This window comes from Leptosomus discolor, chromosome 2 (assembly GCF_034619465.1).
Source record: "Leptosomus discolor isolate bLepDis1 chromosome 2, bLepDis1.hap2, whole genome shotgun sequence".
Taxonomy (NCBI): Eukaryota; Metazoa; Chordata; class Aves; order Leptosomiformes; family Leptosomidae; genus Leptosomus; species Leptosomus discolor.
The window spans coordinates 118,394-138,784 of NC_141392.1; the positions used below are offsets into that span (position 1 = coordinate 118,394).

The following is a 20,391-nucleotide window of genomic DNA, read 5'->3' on the forward strand; positions in this document are numbered from 1 at the left end:
TGTAAAGTACAAACACTGCATGTATTATAAAGGAACAACTTGATGGCTCTACCACAGATTATCATCTTCTGTTCTGAAATCCTCATTTCAGCCTAACTTGGACAATTCTTTGGCCATTTGGCATGGCATGGGAAATTCCAGGCATCTGTCTCTGAATCTACTTTTCAACTTGTAGCAACATGGTTCACATTCCTAAGAACACAGCAAAGAAGAGAAGTGCTGTTTTGCCAATGTGTTTCGCTCATCAACCCAAGGCATGGAGCCCCAGTAACTACTAGCTTAAACTAGGCAGTCATTTTTTGTATGGCAAAAGTCAGACGAGAAGAAACTCATCCAATCTTTAATTACAGTTGGCACTTCTATGAGGGTAGCTTCCTCAGCGTACAGGACTTAGTTGCTCTGAAGATGAACAAGGATGACCACGACAGATGTTGTCCAACAGATTCACGAACTGGAAACTATATAAAACATCATCAGGAAAAAACTAGAAACGCCTTAAGAAATTTGACTAGTAGAAAGAAAATCCTACACTCTAAGACACTGTTCCACAAAGCCTTGAGGCGATGCAAGTCACTGAAATGAAGTATTTCATAGCAATACTATTTGTGACTTGCTGTCTAGCTTCCCAACTCGATACCATGAGGCCGGATTTCCATGTGCAGATAGAGAACAGAGCGCTGTAACTGTAGTCTGTGGGACTGGACATAAGAATCTAGAATTCTATGCAATATGACAAAGTACTTAAAATCAAAGTGCAAATAAAACTACAGAATTGAAAAAGAAAAAAGACAGTCTGAACACCACAGAGTGCTGACTACATGAGCCTCATCTGTGCTCTAAACTGATACATGCAGACAAGAGATACATTGGCACACAAGATACATCCAGACTAATATCTGGAAAAAAAAATAAAAAATCAATTTTGGTATTTTCAAACTTTTGAATGTTTAAGTGGTAGCTTTAGTAATGTTCTAACAGCCTTTTGTATCAAACACAAATCGATCAATCACATCGCTGAACTTTGGCGTCCATTACAAGTTTACAACTTTTACCTTCAAGGCGCTAAGAACAGCAGTAAAGATATTAAGCTGCACAGCTTGCTGGCGAACACCTTTAGCCTGCTTGACACATTCAGCAAAGTGATCCAACATCTGTAATCTAAAACAAAGGAAAGAACATAATTAAGTTACATTCTTTCAAAACACAAACTAAACCAGAGCTGGTAAAAAAACGCACAAACAACAGGGCCTTTTAAGCTTAGTCACAGAATTTATGCTTCAGGGGCTGCAGAAGATATTCACTTTAGGTAGAAAGGGTAGAGTTATTCTGAACGTCCCTCTGCTGGTTCTTTTAGCTCATCCACAGATGTTTACTATTCCTTTTGAAGAAAACACCAGCAAGACAAAAGCGAGTCTTCAGATACATTTGGCTGTATAACTAGAAAACTATGAGGACAAGAGCGGAAAAATACTGTCTCTCCACTACCATTCAAAACAGTGTTACCCTCCATATTCTTATTATTGTTCCTATTGTTCTCCTCATTTAACCTCCATTTTCCCCCCATCTAACCATGCCAGAAAGTGTTACTGGGAGGAGTACTCCCTATAGAAGACACCAAGAACAGGAGTATAACGAAAAACCTGTATTCTTAACTACTCGGCAGTTCCCCAACCAAATCTTTCCACAGCTACAGATCAAGTTGAATTACCGCAAGCTGGCCTCAAGTCTATCCTGTGCTTACTGCAAAATGAGATCGACTGCTAGGAAAAAACTGTTCCCATCAGGATTGCACTGAAGGATAATTTTACTTTGAAATGCGTATTAGAGCTGCCTTCACTCTGTGCTCACTGATGAATTAGCTAAACTGAACAACAACAGTAGTCCTGACAACTCATAACTCTGCAAAGATAACGTGGAACACAAAGGAAATAAGCTGAATTCCATTTCCTTGTTTTCATCATGATAAAATCATTTGCTGAGTATAAATCAAATTGTCTTACTCATGGAAGCCAAGTGAAATTCAATGGATACCACTGCTATGTTTTCAAAGCTGATTTGAAGTTAATTGCAGTGGATATTTTCGCAGGAAATTTTGGTTGCAGAGATATTACTACTGTTAAACGCAGGAAGAGGAGAGCAAGAATCTAGTTTCCACCTCTGAATCCTAATCTTCAAAACCGATAAAACTGAGGAAATCACCTTATTTCTAAGCCGAGTAGACATAGTCTGGAATAGAGACATAATGAACACCAAATACTGAACTCTGAATTTAAAAACAGTTGATATCAAAGTAGATTCTTATTTCAAGAAAAAAACCCAATATTTGAAACATAACACTATCCACAGAACAAGGCATTAGATTCTGAAATCGAACACTGATGTAAACTGACCTATGTTTGTAAGAGACATGAGGAAAAACCACACCAAAGAGAGCCACAGATGCATCGATGACAGATACTCCTAAAGGAAGGGGACCGGGCACAGCTTCACCAGCAGGGATGCGCAAATAAATGGAAGACGGATCATGTTCCAAAGCACCACTTCCAGATGCACTGTTCGGCTGAAGCTGCAAAATGCCACATAATAGGAATACCTCTGAATATACCTTCATACATAAAATCTGGAAATAGAGATAACCAAAACACGTATGCAGTAGCTTAGAACAACAAAATTTACCAACACCTGAATGCAACTGCAGTGTCCCCATGCATGTGCCCACTAGCATTTACAGAGCCAGCTAAATCCCAGAGGGTCAAAGCAGTAAACAGCTGGATAAACTATCACTCCTGGTAGTAAGAGATGAAAATTAAAGAAAAGCAGATTAATTCTGGTACTAATAGTAGCTTCTGAATCACTGACTACAAAGTGACATTTCAGAAAAAAGGTTATTCATTCACACTCCGAGCATTGCGTTACAACACAGTATATTACACAATCAGTTTTAGATGTGATGATTCCTTACACAGAAAGACTTAGAAACAGTACTAAAATTACTAACATTTCTCTCATCATGAAAATACTTCTTAATCATCATATTTCAGGAAGCACAATTAAACAATCTATTTTCTCTGAAGAAAAACTTATTTTCGTAACTTGTTATTCAATCATGAAACAAAATTAGAATCTAGTAGCTCTGTATTCTTATTAAAGGTCAGAAAACAAAGCAAACATCTGTTGAGACGGGCATATCGCTAAAAAATAAAACATGACCAAGTACAACAGAATCCTGTGATGCGCTACATGGCTTCAGTTACCAACAGTGACACTGTTTAACAGGTTAGAGGTTAATAAAAAAAAAACAACAACAAAAAAACCAAACAAAAACAAAAACCCAAAAAACAAACACCTCCACCACAAATGAGGGCCCAGGGCTGGGGGAGCACCCCAGAAAGCTCTGTGAATTGAAGACTGCACTGGAAGTCCATTATGTCCACCACAACAAACAAGAGAAATTTATGAAACCCTTTTTTCACTTTGACATGTTCATCTTTTCATAGAGACAGATTCCCCTTGGTTTCTCACACTTGGTATCAGTCTTGGCTTTTGGATCTGCTCAGTCAAGATAGCTGCCTTCTGAGAAACATTGCCACTAATACATATGCTGCAGCAGAAGGGGTGTTTTCAGCTGCCCCCTTCTTCTCACGCCAAGTAATTTATGAGAAGCTGAGTTGCAAAGTTTATGATGGCACAGTTCAGTAAATGCTCAGAACAGCCAGTTGTCTAGGGAATACAGTTCACTGAGAAATCAAAAACCAGAGCAGAATTATGAAGAAGACAGAGATAGGTTGGTGGATATACCCAGATGGACAAACATTTTTCTTCCATGTCATTAAATCCTGAAATACATGAGGGTAAAAGGCTGGAAAAGAGGCTGCCAGCCCCTTCCTAGTCACCACAAATTAGGAAAGCGAAGAGAACACTATTACCAGATAGTTTCTTACACTATTTAACTTTTACAAATTGTTCCCTATGCTACATTACTTCTCCAAGGGCCATATGAAAAAAAAAGATAACTGGATCAACATTACCAACATTTTATTAAGCGAGACCCCCCATAGCAATACTTGCTGCCTTGTTTTAAAATTTTTAGTTCCTATGTTTCAAAGACTCAGGGTTTTTTAGAAGTGTGGCAAATTCCTTACAACTCAAACAAAACTGTGTCAACACTTCCAAATGAAATGTACAATTTCATACTACACCTACAAAACCAGTTATATCTTTTTTTTGCTATAACACCATCTGCAATACTGGTATTTTCATTATAAAACATGTTAAGTGGAATTTACATTTCTTCTAGTTCAAAAAAATATGTAAGAGAACAACTGCTAGACTAGGAAGATGGGTGGGGCAGGGGGAGTGTTGTTTTCTTAGGTTAGCTCACTAACCACAACCACATGAGTAGGGTTATGAAATTTGTATCTCAGCTGTAGGCAGTTTTTAATCAAAACTGTCCACTGTACATGGAAGGCCTTATATCTAAGAAAACCTCTGAAATAAGACTAAAAACAAGGTGTGAAGCTGCAGTTTTAGAAGGCTTCTCCCACACATACATCACACGGACAGACAGTGCAGACAATGCATTATTCTTCTAGCTTTTGTTACCTGATCTTCAATTGACTTATGATCCGTTTCCTGCAGCCAAGAGCCAAGAAGAACACTATCATCATAATGACAAAGAGACCTTAGGAGTGATGTGGTTGTATTAGCAGAGTTGTCTGTCAAAGTAAATTCTGCTACCAACTCTCGAAGAAGCGCATTAAATGATCCTAAAAGGACAGACATTAAAAAGAATCATTGCTGCTGCTGCTTATCCAAAACATTTCAGCTAGTGATCAGAAGTTACAAATCAAAGCATGTACTATTACCAGGTAGCAAACAGACAGAGAAATAAACCTGACAAGACTGGAAAATTTATGTACCTTCATATGTCTTTGGAGGTAATAAAGCCAATATATCGTAAAGTCTTAAACGCACCATAGCTGCACTAGCTTTGAGATGAGCTCCATGGGCTTTAATTACTGATGGAATGCTATATAATCAAAAGAGAAAGAGAGACAATCAGAAATATTGCAGTTACTGAAAAGATTATTTCCCCATTTCTTTTCACATGTCCCTAGCCAAGACAAGAAAACAGTGTTCAGAGAACTACTCTGAGTAACACTATTCAATTATCAGTACATCTTCAGAGGTAATGGTAAGGAGCAAACTTTTTTTTTAAAAAAACCCCATACACTGATCTAAATCAGAGTCAAGTACCTCCCCAGAAGAAACTCTTATTTTAACAGGGGCGAAGTGGGGGGGAGAAACCAAACCACAAAACCCAACTCAAAACTTTGTTTTTTCTTTTATTCTGTAAAACTTTTAAAGTATTTTCATTAATACACTTCATAAGAGTATGTTGATTAACACCTAGGTCTAGTATACAGTATCTTAGCTTTCTCATTTCTTGCACAAGGATAAGCAAACCACGAATTCAAAAGCTCACTGAACTGGAAATCCAAAATACAGTTAACAAAAGTATACCACGGTAGGCCCTTCAGCACAGGCTATGCAATAATATACTTTTACAAAGCTAACGACCACAAACACAATGCTCACAAAAGCTTTTTTTCAACATGGACAGGCAGCAACAGCACAGTACTAGGTGAGATGATGAATTAAAACAAATTAGTTCTAGTATTTCAGGTCCAGGAAAAGACAAAACTAAATAAAGAGCAAAAACTGCCTACTTACTGAGACATCATTGTCATGGCACATTCTATGGGTGTCATCAATTTCCTGATCACATCCTCAGTAAGGAGCTCAGGACAGTGAGCAACAAAACTTCTCATAGCTAATAACAAAATAGTTTAAATTCAAATTTTACTGAAACAAACAAATACAAAGCATGAGCATGATACCGATCCTAAGATAATATAAAAAAGCAGCAATTAAAAATGTTTATTCAAAGACAGTGTGACGTTCATAAAACTATATGCCAAAACTAGGTCACGTTGATGAAAACCTGACACTTCTTACTCATTTTCAAAGAAAGCAGGGAAGTTACGAGAGTGCCCTCTGTAATACTTGCGATCACGTTTACTGGGCACTTGTAACCTCGAAGTCTGAAATTCTTACCGCACAGAGCTCCAGCACGCCCTTCCAGCGTTACTTGCCAGGTAAAAGAATCTCCTCTTGCCTTCTCTGCTTCCAACTCCTTTAGAGAACGTGGAAACACATTTCGCCACAGCAGCAACATCTTAGGCAGATGATACCGAACAACAGAAGGACCTACGCAAAAAAATAGAGTGACAGTGTAATAAAAACTTGTATTTAACCAAGTGTGAAAAATCTGCCATGAAGGCTTTTGCTCTTTAAGCTATTTTTCTCTTACTTCACTTTTCCTCCTTTTCTGCCTACTTAAACAATGAAAAACAAAAGAAATTCTTTTCAATTTCTAGATTGAAAGTGTGGCAAATAAATAGTATATATATAGTATTGATATCAACAAATGGACTTACCTAAAAATAGGAACTAGGCAATTCTATACATTGTCATGTAACACGTAACCTCTGCCAACTGTCTTTTTCCTATCTTTTTATTGACTTGGTTTTTTTCATATTACTATTTTGAAGGCAAGCTCTTTAGCCTATCCTAGCTTGTCCATTAAATGAGTTGAAAAATAACTTACAGTTACTGATTATGTAACTAGCTTAACTGTCAAGTCTAAAGAAAACTTCTGAAAAAGCTCCAGAAGATCCAGTGCAAGTGCCAGTACAAATATATCGGAGGACAACCAAAATAGGGCTACACTGTTAGAAAAACATGACAATAGGCTGCTAAAAAAAAAAAAAAAGAAAACATTTAGAGAAGTAAGATGAAATACAAAATGGTATTTGCTGAGAGATCAAAATACTGCAGAATGCATCAGAACTTTACCATATTTTCCGGTACAAAAAAACCCTCAAACAACAACAACAAAAACACCCCAAACCCCACTATTGCTGCAAAATTCAAGAGCATACTTAAAACCTCTCAAAATGTGGTTTCCGCTATTTCTGTGATGGCAGATAGGAAAAAAGTCATTCGGTTGTATTTTGAACTGGTAACACTCCTAATCAGTACTGTTGCCTATCCAGAGGCACACATGCAGCTTGTTGGAATGCTCATCACGTTTTATTTAAAGTCCATTTCTTCTGCACCACAGTATTAAAGAGGGAAGACTATGGGCAATTTTGCCCTTTTCACAGAAAGACTAAACGCTGAGTTTCTAAAAATCAAGCAGAATTTTGTTTAGGTAGGACACCTGCTATTATCCTTCAGCTTACATAAACACTAATATTTCACTTCTCCCCAACATAATCAGCACTGCTGAAATAAATGCACTAATACTCTGTTGCCCTTGGTATAAATACTCCTGTGCTAGATACTGGACTAATTATCTGTAGCGACCATTTGCCACAGTTGATAATCAGAAATATTGGACAAGCATTAAAGTAAAACAGAAAGCAACCGTTTTCACAAACCTAAAGTCATAAGTGCTCCAAGTAAAAGCCATCCAGCTTGAGTCCGCTGCAAGGAGAGTCTGCTGTTTTGTGCAGCCGTTCGTAACAGATCCTCAGCAATACTGACCACCATCTGCACCAATGACAAAACCAATGGATTTTAAAAATATAAATTAAGCTACTCCAAGCTACTGCTACGCATCCACCTTTACTGACTATATATAAAGATGTTCTCGAACCATTTAAATTGACCTTCCATAAAGAACGAATTCAGTTTACATTTCATGCAAATGATCAGTGTTTTGCATACAACAATACAGACAATAGTATTCTCTTCAGCAATTATTCATTAATATGCCAAACAAGAATGCAAATTTGAAAGAAAGAGGGGGAAAAAAGCTGTCAAATATTGTAACTGAAACACTACAAACACATGCTCTGGCCATTGCTCTCTCGTTAAGCACAAGTTCAATTTCAATAATGCTTTAACTCGTTACCACGTCACACATTCTGTAAAGCTATGACTTCTAGATTAGAAAGGTTTATCTTTTAGTACACTCACTGATGAAACACTCATTATCTCACCTTTCCTTTGGCATGAGGAATACCTAAGGGACACTGATGCACGCCACCTAACAAAGCAGCCATTGCAAAACTGTAGCCACTAACAGCTTCAGGGGAAGTCTTCAGATTGTTGAGTCTTTCTGCACATCTATCCAAAAATGGAGTCAACTGAAAAGGCAACGCCACAGCTACACACCGCAAACACCATGCGGCAGCAAGTCGAGCAGCCATGCTGGGATGAAGAAGAACTGAAGTCACTGTCTCCAACAGACCTAGAGAAAAGAGAGTTTACAGTCTTTTAAGTTATGATGTGCTTGTTAAAATATGCAGACAAGTAAATTGAATCAATACTAGACAGGCAACATGAAAGTTCAGAAAGTCAGAATTAAAGTACTTGAATTTTATGACTTTCCCTTTTTCTTTAAGGAAAGACAGAAGTGTTACTAGCATTATGCTGCTCCACATCAGGTTTTACCAGCAAAGCTGGAGCTGCCAGGGCCACAGCACTGACTTCTACTACTTGGCACAACCGAAAAGAGGCTGTAACCCTACATAAGGGAACAGGCACTGGATGATTCCTACAATCTGCCCATCTTTTACACAGATTGCCAATAACAAAGTAACAGTAAGGCTAATCTTGTGTTTTGCTTCACATTGTAGACAAACATGTGGTACAGATGTCACTGACCGCTGTGCTCTGCTTTTGGCACCGTCCTGCCTCCCTTGCACCAAGCCACCATCCTTCTACACTTTCTGAACCTCCATGCCTAGCTAATCCCACTTTCTAACTGTGAGCTCTTCAGTCCAATCTGTCTCCACACCAACACCTTCCTCAGGCCAGATCGCTAACTTTGCAAACTCCTACTTCAAAGCCCCCAGTGCTGCCTTACCTCTTGTTTTCTCTGTAGCTAGTGAACAAGTTCTACCTGCTTACTTCATAGCAGCTAGCAGAGATAACACTGATATAGTCCCCTCTGTTCTTATGGGGCACAGCAGCCAGAAGGAGTAAATACGAGCAGTCTTCCCCACCCCATAGTTGGAGCAAAATCAGCATGAGAAGAATGTCATACGCATTAACACAACAATCTACATAATGAAACGACTAAAGGAGCTTGCACTTCCATTGGAAAAAACATTGGTGTCCACAAATTGAAAAACTTGAAACTGCAACACTACAGTATAAACATGGATTCAGATGTTAAAACAAACAAGAAGAAAACCCCACACAAACCCTAGTCAACCAAAGCCAAACAATGAGCTTTTTAAAATGGGACTGTCCACAGCTTCAATCTCGACAAAACGCTCTCAACCTCCCCACATACATTTGGTCTCTGAAGGCAATACAGCTTTCCAGGAGCAAGTATTTCAGACCTTATATAGCAAAACAATGTATTTCCTATAAAACCATTATCGGAAACAAAGCAATGCTAAAAATCACAACTTTACTCACCCTGAAAAAGAGGTTCAGGCAGACTTTGATCAAAACAGTTGCTTAATACTTGGTCAAACTTGAACTAAAGTTAGAGTACTAAACAAAATAAGCTGGAGTACTACAGGGAGCACCAATTTCATCAATTCATTTCTCGCATATTAATTTATTATTTAACTAGATTTAATGATATTTCATATTCACTGCTCAAATGTCTCATTTAATCTATTTAAATTTATTTGCATACCAATAGAGGGTTCTTGAATAAGAGGAGATGCAGTGGCATTCAGACTCTGAACCAGACTACCCAGTTCCTGGAGGGCACACACCATTACGTGCTGGCTTGCGGCTACATCAGCAGCTCCTGATTTATTTTCACTGTTAGCATCATTCACTACTGCTTCTGCAGAAAAGAAAACAAAAATATATTGATTAACTACCATTTGAATCACACCTGACCATATACAGGATAGAAAGGGACAGTTCAGTTTTGACATCAACCCTACGTTAAAACAAAACCGCAAGTTTGCTCATTGCGTGAACTCACAAAGCAAACACATTCTGAAGAGAAATAGTTTTACAGCTATCAGCCAAACACAATCATTCACAGACCATGAAAAACAGATGCCCAGCAGTTACTATGGATGGCAGTGCACTAAGAGGTAGCACAGCAAAAGCAAGTATATACATATACAGCATGTGTATATTGTATCTATGCACAGTAACTAAAAATATAATCTTGACATATCTAGGTTCTGCATACAAATTTGCATGCATATATACGAAATAAAACTAAAAAAAGAAACTAAAAAACAACAGACCTTTGGTAAATAAGTAAGTACAACCTCTAACCATCTTAAAGTTATCCAATTAAGTTCCTAGATCCTACTGTAGGTTTTCTCCTACACAATATCCCAAAAGCAGAAACAGTCACTTCAAAGAAAAGGGACTTTAGTATCAGATTAATATTTATATGTCTACCACTGTACAAATTCAGAAAAGCATCACCCTTAGATGAAGGAAAGCAATCATTACCAGTTAAAAATCCTTCTAATATATCATCAAATTAATCAGAAGTGCTCAAAAAATAAAACAGTTCTTCTGATCATCCAAATACATAATGGAATTTCCTGCAACTAGACAAGATGGCAGGAGGAAGAATTTCTGCAACTGTTTCATCGCAGAAGTCGCATTTCCAATAGCTTATTTTCCTGGAAGAAATACTTACTGTAATCGGAACCCTTTTACTGTTCCATACCTACCCTACCAAAAAATCGTTCTGAGAAGAACCTGCAAAAGTTTCAAAATCAATTCCATTTCCACATGCTAAACATTACTTTAAACTCAAATTAGATGGCAGCAGAAAAGAAGAAGGAACAGATGTTTTGTTAAATGCATTGTTGTGCAATTCCAGTTTACTTTCTTAATCTCCAGCTCAAATTAACTCATTTCATAAGAAACAAATGTCAACACAGTTTTGTCAGTCCTCTTAGTGATTACATATTCCGCAAAGGGGCCACATTTATCTTCTCTAATTCCAGTCTTCAGATGGCCTCTTTATTTGTCACCTGTAAAATCCAATTGGATGTCAGTATGGATATTAGTGGGGGATATGCAAGGACCTACAAGAACCTGACCTACAGGATCTTCAATACTGGTAGTAAAGAACTCTGCACTACTTTCAACACAACCTATCCCAAGATCGATTGCAAATGCACACTTTTTTCCCCACTTCCATTCTAAGCAAATACAATGTCAAAAGCCATCACAGGATAACAAGGCAGTTTCATGCAATCACTTTTCAAGTAGAACTTACATTTTGCATATCATATTTCAAACAGAAAACAGCTGAATTATCTTTCAACATAACAACAAAATTACTTCCCATAGTAGAAGAAAGCTGAAAAATGGCTGACCCAGTATAATGACAGTAACCTTCATCTAGTCTCAAATAAAGAAAAATGGTTCTCACCCACTGCCTTCATTTGTTTACCAATGGCTTGACATATATCTTTGGCAGCTGCAATCTGTGCTTTCTCCCCAAGTAAGCTGCCCACAGTTGCTCTCAGGATAAAGGACACACATCTTCGAGAGTACACTGCCTCCACGTGGGTCTGAGTTGCACGAGGATGGGACACCAGATCAAGTACATGAGACAAAAACGTAGCAAAGTTGCGCTCCAACCACTGACCTCCTAATGTTGTAACAAAGACAACGTAGGCCTGCAAATTCAGAAGTTGCATACAGATCCAATTAAAACAGAAACAAAAGACTATATTCAGTCACCAAAGACTAAAGAGCACAATTATACTCATGCATAATGCAGTAAAGTAGCAATACCAGTTAGTAATAAGCAACCCTAGTGAGGCTAAGCAGGATGAATCAATCCATTAGCCAGGTCTTTTTCATTGAAGCTAAACTGTTTCCAGTGCCAAGAGCAACTTCTGTACTGTGAAGCGCAAAATACTCTTTGGGTGACAGCAAGAAAACCCAATCCTTTGCTCTAAATGTGTCTCTTTCTAAAAATTTTAAGAACGTAATGTCATTAACAGCAGCAACATGAACATGTTCTAATTCACAATGAAGACTGGGCATTTTTGCCAAGTTCACCTCAAAAAGGCTGAGAAAAACAAAAGGGTTTCACGAAATAGCCTAGGATCAAAAAAATCCGGATTCCGGCAAATTACTGCAGCATATTGAAACATATATCAGAGTGAGAACGCCTGAATTTGAAGAGATGCTGCTGCCACCTTTCTCTGTCAGACAAGTGGAGCTTTCACATTCAGCAGATTTCACCTCCTCAAGACAGACAACATGGAGAGAAGAAATGTAGTTTAACGAATCATGGCTGCAAACTACCCAGCAGCTGAAAAGAAAGCCAAGCACACACAGAAGGACAACAGTGTGTCCTCTCTAAAAAGAAATAAATTTAAATACGGAGCTCAAGTCTTTAACACACTAAGTTTTCAAATATTTTTGCAAGTTAATCCCACCTAATATACACTGATCACACTAAGTTTCCTTAGCACATATTTTAATCTATTTTTACTGCACATCAATAATAAAAGAAAGAAAGAAACTTAGGCGAACGACAGCACAGGTACATCTCTCAAAACATCTCACAAAGGTGAGTCAGACTAGACTTGTAAGTTAATTTATAACCAAATAAAGAAGTGTGTATTTTTACTACTAAAAGGGTTAGTTATGTAGAAATGTTACTTTATTTTTAAAAAAATATACAAAAAATATTACAGTTTATGACAAACCTGGGTAACACCAACTCGCACTTCCCTATTGACAGATCCTCCTACTTTTAACATCTCTCCACCACTCTTTAGGAAACCAGATCCTCCTCGCAGAAATCCTGTGGCCATGAGTTCCAAGACCTCCTCAAGCGTGGCTCTCTTCACATTCTGCCGCATCACTTTTGCAAAAAGAAAAGCAATCATTTAATCCCAAAGTTCCAACCAATACAAGCAATGATCTTGAAACGAGACTTACCAATTCAAAACCGTCTTGGAAACATAAATCTAGCCAACATTTCAGATAACAGCTTGCTTTCATGCTTAAAAAACAAGCTACTTTTCCCAGGTGATTTTTGACAGTTTGCTCTCTCTTTCTTTGCATGACTACAACAGGGATTCTGCACTCTTTACTCTTTTTAGCTTAGAGTTTATAAAACCAAACAATCCACCTACAACCTTCCTTCTACCAGAACAAAAATATATCCTGCAACATTGCCTTGTAATATGGTACTGAAGATGCAGTTTGTCCACTTGGAAATGCAATCCAGAAGGACTTGTACCTGTGGCTTGTTTTGGTATCAGTGCTGTAGCCATGACCGTCCCCAAAAGCTTTGACACTGCAACTCGCACACCATAGTTTGAGTTTTCCAGAGCTTTAAAGCACAGCGTTGCAACATTCTCTAGTTCAGCTGTCCACATAAACACTGCTTCATTCTGTAATTCCAGCAGACACTGTAGGAAAAAAAAAAGACTTGCTAAGCACCAATGGAGACCATTCTCACCTTTTGTCTAAGGATCAGTGTAACTGTCAGGTTTATTCAGCAAATATTTTAATATGAATATTTTAAGACTTAACTTCCCCCCCACACATACTCCTATTTACCTAATAACTCAGCTGAGTAAACAATCAGAGGACCCACGAAATCGGTTAATACATAAATAAAAAGAGGAAAGCACAACAAAAGAACTATGTTACCTTCTCCCACTGAGGCTCACAGCTAATATATTTATCTCCTATTATGAAGTGGGGAAGACACTATTACCTCCACTAGTAGTGGGGAAGACAGTAGTACGTCCATTTACATGAAATAAGTCAAATGTCTGAGCCTTCAGACAACTAGTAAGATCTTACCTTGCCCATGCAATTACCAAATTTCCTATAATAAACAGTTCAACTGCAGGTACTTCACAGCCACAGCATAAGAATTTCTAGGACTGGTGAGAAACACACCCACCTTAGCCACTGTGCATCGTACAGCCATAGATCTGTCCGTTAACAGAGATCGGGCATTCTTATAAATATCACGGTGACAAGAAGCTGCTGCTCCTCCAAGTCCATTTAGGACTTTCTGTAAACTCATCAGAATTTCACTGCGGCCCTGAGACTGAACACACACACACACAAAAAAAACATTTGTGCAAAAATGAACACAGTACTTCTATCAAGAACCAGATGCACAATTCTGCATTTTCCTGCTTCTGTGCAGGAATATTTTTGGAAACAAGCGTGTCCAGAGAAGGGCAGCGGAGCTGGTGACGGGTCTGGAGAACAGGTCTGGTGAGGAGCGGCTGAGGGACCTGGGGGTGTTTAGTCTGGAGAAGAGGAGGCTGAGGGGAGACCTTATGGCTCAACAGCTACCTGGAAGGAGGGTGTAGTGAGGTGCGGTTGGTCTCTTTTCCCTAGTAACTAGAGACAGGACGACAGAAAATGGCCTCAAGTTGTGCCAGGGGAGGCTTAGATTGGCCATTTGGAAGAATTTCTTTACCAAAAGAGAAGTCAAACATTGGAACAGGCTGCCCAGCAAGACGGCGGAGTCACCGCCCCCGGAGGTGTTCAAATAACGTGTTGATGTGGCACTTGTAGATACAGTTTAGTTGGCATGGTGGTGTTGGGTCAACGGTTGGACTTGATGATCTTAGAGGTCTATTCCAACCTAATGCAACCATTCCAACGATATGATTCTATGATTTATCATGTAGTTCACTGAAGTCATATACAACCAATACCCTGCTGGTTCTAGACAGCAGTAAGCACTATACATAGCTTTACTAAACTGCCTCAGTTGTCACATAAACTAAGATGAGCCCAGACAATCCAATTTATCTGCTGCAGCCTCAGGGAAAAAAAAAAAAAACAGTTGATATGAGAGAACAGGAAGCCCAAGTAGTCCACAACTTCCTACTATACCATCACACAGGTACAGCCAAAGAAAACAGCTGCCAGGACAAGATCCACACAATCAGTACTCCTTCCAACTTGCCACAGATTTAAAATAGAAACCAAACAACCCAAACCAGACAAACACTGAACAGAGCTATTTGTGTCAAATCAGACCCACTGACAGCCCCAGACACACTCTCTCAGTATTAGGACCACTCTCTCTTTTCAGAGCACAATGTATCCTGGTTACATGCAGAGTAAGTATTTATTATTCATTTTTAAACAACTGAGTATTTAGTCAGGGTACATAAGCAGAAATCCTAACACAGCAGTTAGAAATGGTACATACAACCATTTTGCAATTTTAAGTATCGATGGCGCTACGAAGCAACTACTAGAATATTCATGACAAAACTCCAAACTCTCTGCAGTAAAAATACATGCACGTGTTCAACTTGATACTAACTATGTAAGCAATTTGCTTTTTTCTAGGTAGAAGACAAACAAACCAGGCATTTTTGCAAACACCTTCGGAGGAAGCAGGTTTCAGTTTAAATAGAATCAAGACCGCATATATAAAATTATCTGAAACTTACCTCAGCACTTTTCAGAGACTTTAAAAGATTATTCACTGTTTCTGGAAAAGAACTACCCAGCATTCTGCCCATTTTTTCATAAAATGCTCCAACACATGCCACAGCAGCCCTATGAAAAAAAGACATTAGTCAGTGTACTCTTTTTCTGTATCATCTAAATGAAGACAAATACTTAAATAGAAATGTATGCTGTAATCACCATCGATGAATAAAAATCTGTTTATTCTCCACTAGTTATACTGGCTTAGTTTTAACACTGTGCATTTAAATAATTTTTTTGTTTTCAAGAAAAGTAACAGAAAAGTTATTAGCTTATATTATAAGAACAGAAATGTATTTGAATAGCTACTGCTACAGGATCTACACACAGAGTGGAAAATTCTGCAGAAGACAAGTATATGCAGAAATCTCAGCAAGATTAGAGTTTTGTGTTTCAATAAACTGTCTCTTTTTCAAGCACCTCCAGGATAATCCCTACCCGTTATACACATCCTGACACATTTTTGTAGATAATGAATGATGGGGTTTTTTTCAAGCCAAAGAACTTAAAATGCATAAACTATTGCATAACACAATTAAATTCATAGGCACTGCAGGAATCACTGGATCCATAAATAGTTACATATACATTTTCCTTGCCCTGCCATCTGAGATTAGCAATATTTTAAGTAATACTATGCTGCAGTTACATACACAAATTGCTCCAGGACAGTCACAGAAACAGCTCCTGAAAACCTGCACTTTTTCGTTAGGAAGGAGCAAGGCTTTTTTTAAAACCCAAAATTCTTGGGTAAATGACTTTTTAGCAAAGCTATTTGTTACAAACTCATTACAGCTGACCCCTTAATAGGCATGTTTCCCACACAACTCCTCTACACAAATGCCAAAAACTGAAACTCAAAATGACACAGTAAAAAACCTTCTGGACTACCACTTGAATGAGTAGCATAAGTTTCAGAGCATGTTACAGTATAAAACCCTTCCCAGTTATACAAGTTCCCCAGAGTTTTAACAGCTTCAAATAAAAGGAGGACGGTATCTACGCAAACAGTGACTATTTCAGATTTTATTGTTAAATCCTATTATTACAATAATGTCTGAAGGTAAGCCCAAATTGGGGTTCACTAGACACTGTGAACACATGAAGCAGTACATCTGGGAAAGTACTAAAAACCAGTTTCTACGGAAGCTGTGGCACTAACTAAATTCCTACCAGTGAGACTGCTCCTATAAGTAAAGGCAAACTGGATTGCACATACATGCACACACACATGCAAGTATACAGACTCTGTTGGAGAGACTTGTGCGGTATATCGCAGTAGGGGAATATAAACAAGCAGTGTTTGATGGGGAAAAAAAAGCGTGCTTACAAAATGGGGTTACAATTCTCTGGGCGTAGATAATGCCCGTTTGACAATGTGCAGGTTCCGTCTTAAATGGAGTACCTGAGCGCAATCAGCAATAATTACGCAGGTGGAATTTCTTCATTGCATTACTTCATGAACTGTTATCTTCTCCAGGACATAAGCATGTGAAGAAACATAAGATTGTCCCTTGCCTAGAGAAAAGCATCTCACTTTCAGATAGCCATGCATGGGTCACCTTTGAGTCCTGCCCTCCACAATCTCAATCCTGTTCTTTTCTCTGCTATATCAAGCATATGTGAACTCCAAATACACATGCAAAATATAAGTCAACATAACATGCACATATACAGGCAGGTTCTTCTATAAAATCCAGGACCACTTCGCTTAAAATTCATTCCTCTTTTCCTACTTAATATTAAACATACAGTTTTGTAGGCAGGTAGGCTGCAGTATCATCTTTGCTCTTGATGATGTCATTACACTTGTCAAGTGTCTGAAAAACAGTAAATGTGTCTCCAATGCTGTAGAGAGCAGCAAGGTTTTTTGCTAGTAGTTTTCGCGTAGGTGGCCCAGGGGAACTGCTGATGAGTCCTGTTAGCTGTTCTACAAGTTTCTTCTGTTTTTCCTTGACATCTGTCTGTTAATACACCAAAAATAAATAAGTTATTTAATACTGTGTCTTGCCTCCAACACCCAGAAAAACCTACAAGAGATTGACGTAAATCTTATACCACTCCCACTTGCATGTAATTCAGTAAATTGCTTGTCTCACAGAGATTTGAGACATGTTCAATAATAACAGAGACAGATTCTAAATGCTCAGAATTAGCTGTTACCCTATTTAATTTTTACATTTTTAAAATACTTCTTGAAAATACAGTAATACCTGTCTAGAACATCCTTTAAAGCTTTTTACCATGAAGAATCCCTACTCCAGGAGGGAAGGTTTTGCCTTCCAAATATTTATGACAACGAAGAACTCAAGCCAAGCTACGTGTTATATAACAGAGAGTCATACCAACTGCCTACAATTACACAAGTAGCTACAAACTAATATACAGACTTTTCAGGCTGAATCTGAAATGATACAGTTATCACCTGGCCATTACCTGTTAACTTTCTCTAGCATGAAATAAACAAAGGACTGGTTGGGGATGTGAAGGCTGGGAACCACCTTGACTGCAATGACCACGAGATGGTGGAGTTCAGGATCCTCCTGCATCGAAGAGGCAGGGCAGTAAGTAGGACTGCAACCCTGAACTTCAGGAGAGCCAACTCTGGCCTCTTCAAAGACGGACTTGGAAGAATCCCATGGGTTAGGGCTCTAGGAAGTAGGGGGGTCCAAGAGAGCTGGTTAATATTCAAGTACCATGTCATCCAAGCTCAAGATCGGTGTATCCCTGTGAGGAAGCAAAGGAGGCAGGAGATGGACGAGCAAGGAGCTTCCGGAAAAACTCAAAGGGAAGAAGGGACTGGCCACTTGGGAGGAATATAGGAACACTGTCAGAGCATGCAAGGATGCAACGAGGAAGGTTAAGGCCTGCTTGGAATTAAATCGGGCAAGTGATGTCAAGTTCAGTAAGAAGGGCTTCTTCAAGTACATCAGCAGCAAAAGGAAGTCTAGGGAAAATGTGAGCCTGCTACTTAATGAGGAAGGTATCCTGGTGATGGAGGATACAGAGAAGGCGGAGTTACTGAATGCCTTCTTTGCCTCAGTCTTTACTGCTAAGGCCAGCCCTCAGCAATCCCAGACCCTGGAGGTAGGAGAGAAAGTCTGGAGAAATGAAGACTTTCACTCAGTCGAGGAGGATCGGGTTAAAGAACACCTATGCAAACTAGACACCCACAAATCCACGGGCCCTGATGGGATGCACCCATGAGTGTTGAGGGAGCTGGCAGATGTCATTGCTAAGCCACTCTCCATCATCTTTGGCAGGTCATGGTGAACAGGAGAGGTGCCTGAGGACTGGAGGAAAGCCAGTGTCACTCCAGTCTTCAAAAGGGCAAAAAGGAGGACCCAGGAAACTACAGGCTAGTCAGCCTCAGCTCCATCCCTGGAAAGGTGATGGAACAGCTCATTCTGGATGTCATCTCACAGAATGTGGAGGAAAACAAGTGGTCAGCATGGACTCACCAAGGGGAAATCATCCTTGACCAATCTGATAGCCAGAATGGCATGACTGGCTGGACAGATGAGGGACAGCAGTGGATGGTGTCTACCTTGACTTCAGGAAGCCTTTTGATGCTGTCTCCCATCACATCCTCACAGGTTAAGCGTAGGAAGTGTGCGTTAGATGAGTGGACAGTGAGGTGGATCGAGAACTGGCTGAAGAACAGAGCTCAGAGGGCTGTGATCAGTGGTGCTAAGTCTAGTTGGAGGCCTGTAACTAGTGGTGTTCTCCAGGGGTCAGTCCTCGGTCCAGTCGGGTTGAACATATTCATCAGCGACCTGGATGAAGGGACAGAGCGCACCCTCAGCAAGTTTGCTGATGACACAAGACTGGGAGGAGTGGCTGACACACCAGAGGGCTGTGCTGCCATTCAGCAAGACCTGGACAGGCCAGAGAGTTGGGAGGACAGGAACCTGATGAAGTTGAACAAGGGCAAGTGTAGGGTCCTGCATCTGGGAAGGAATAACCCCACTCACCAGCACAGGCTGGTGACTGACCTGCTGGAGAGCAGCTCTGCAGAGAAGGACCTGGGAGTCTTGGCGGACAGCAAGTTAGCCACGAGCCAGCAACATGCACTTGTGGCCAAGAAGGCCAGTGGTATCCTGGGATGCATTAAGAAGTGAGTGCCTAGCAGGTCAAGGGAGGTTCTTCTCCCCCTCTGCCATGGTCAGGTGACATCTGGAGTGCTGTGTCCAGTTCTGGGCCCCCCAGTTCAAGAGAGACAGGTTACTACTGGAGAGAGTCCAGTGTAGGGCTACAAAGATGATGAGGGGGCTGGAGCATCTCTCCTACAAGAAAAGGCTGAGAGACCTGGGGCTCTTCAGCCTGGAGAAGAGAAGACCAAGAGGGGACCTCATCAATGCTTATCAATACCTAAAGGGCGGGTGTCAAGAGGATTGGGCCAGGCTCTTCTCAGTGGTGCCCAGCGACAGGACAAGGGGCAACGGGCACAAACTGGAGCGCAGGAAGTTCCACCTCAACACGAGGAAAAACTTCTTTACTCTGAGGGTGGCAGAGCCCTGGAACGGGCTGCCCAGGGAGGTTATGGAGTCTCCTTCTCTGGAGACATTCAAAACCCGCCTGGGTGCAGTCCTGTGTGACCTGCTGTAGGTGAAGCTGCATTAGCAGGGGGTTGGACTAGATGTGATCTCCAGAGGTCCCTTCCAACCCCTACTATTCTGTGAAATTCATACAAATGTCTTAGAAAGAAGGGGGAAAAAAACCAACATTAAGTTACCTTGTTAGCAGCTACCAGCACTTTATCCAAAAATCTTAACCACTCAAAGATAAAGACTGGTCTCTTTGCTTCTGTGATTTGAGCTAATGCTTCCTCATTCAATAACAAACTATGAGCCAGCTCCATAACTGGTTAAA

General features: G+C 39.8%; 1 protein-coding gene across 1 annotated transcript in view; it reads right to left on the reverse strand.

The window, feature by feature from the left end:
* The window catches only part of HEATR5B (HEAT repeat containing 5B), a 59,276-nt gene extending 38,885 nt beyond the window's left edge, over window positions 1-20,391 (reverse strand). The window contains exons 1-16 of the mRNA XM_086461811.1: window positions 20,255-20,391; window positions 17,272-17,483; window positions 15,480-15,588; window positions 13,958-14,107; window positions 13,283-13,454; window positions 12,744-12,901; window positions 11,450-11,699; window positions 9,725-9,880; window positions 8,070-8,320; window positions 7,506-7,617; window positions 6,118-6,270; window positions 5,734-5,833; window positions 4,920-5,029; window positions 4,603-4,766; window positions 2,391-2,566; window positions 1,053-1,158 (exon numbers count right to left, since the gene is read on the reverse strand). Coding sequence (XP_086317937.1) covers window positions 1,053-1,158; window positions 2,391-2,566; window positions 4,603-4,766; window positions 4,920-5,029; window positions 5,734-5,833; window positions 6,118-6,270; window positions 7,506-7,617; window positions 8,070-8,320; window positions 9,725-9,880; window positions 11,450-11,699; window positions 12,744-12,901; window positions 13,283-13,454; window positions 13,958-14,107; window positions 15,480-15,588; window positions 17,272-17,483; window positions 20,255-20,380 — 2,505 coding nt within the window. The 5' untranslated portion in view covers window positions 20,381-20,391. The remainder of the gene's footprint in view (window positions 1-1,052; window positions 1,159-2,390; window positions 2,567-4,602; window positions 4,767-4,919; window positions 5,030-5,733; window positions 5,834-6,117; window positions 6,271-7,505; window positions 7,618-8,069; window positions 8,321-9,724; window positions 9,881-11,449; window positions 11,700-12,743; window positions 12,902-13,282; window positions 13,455-13,957; window positions 14,108-15,479; window positions 15,589-17,271; window positions 17,484-20,254) is intronic.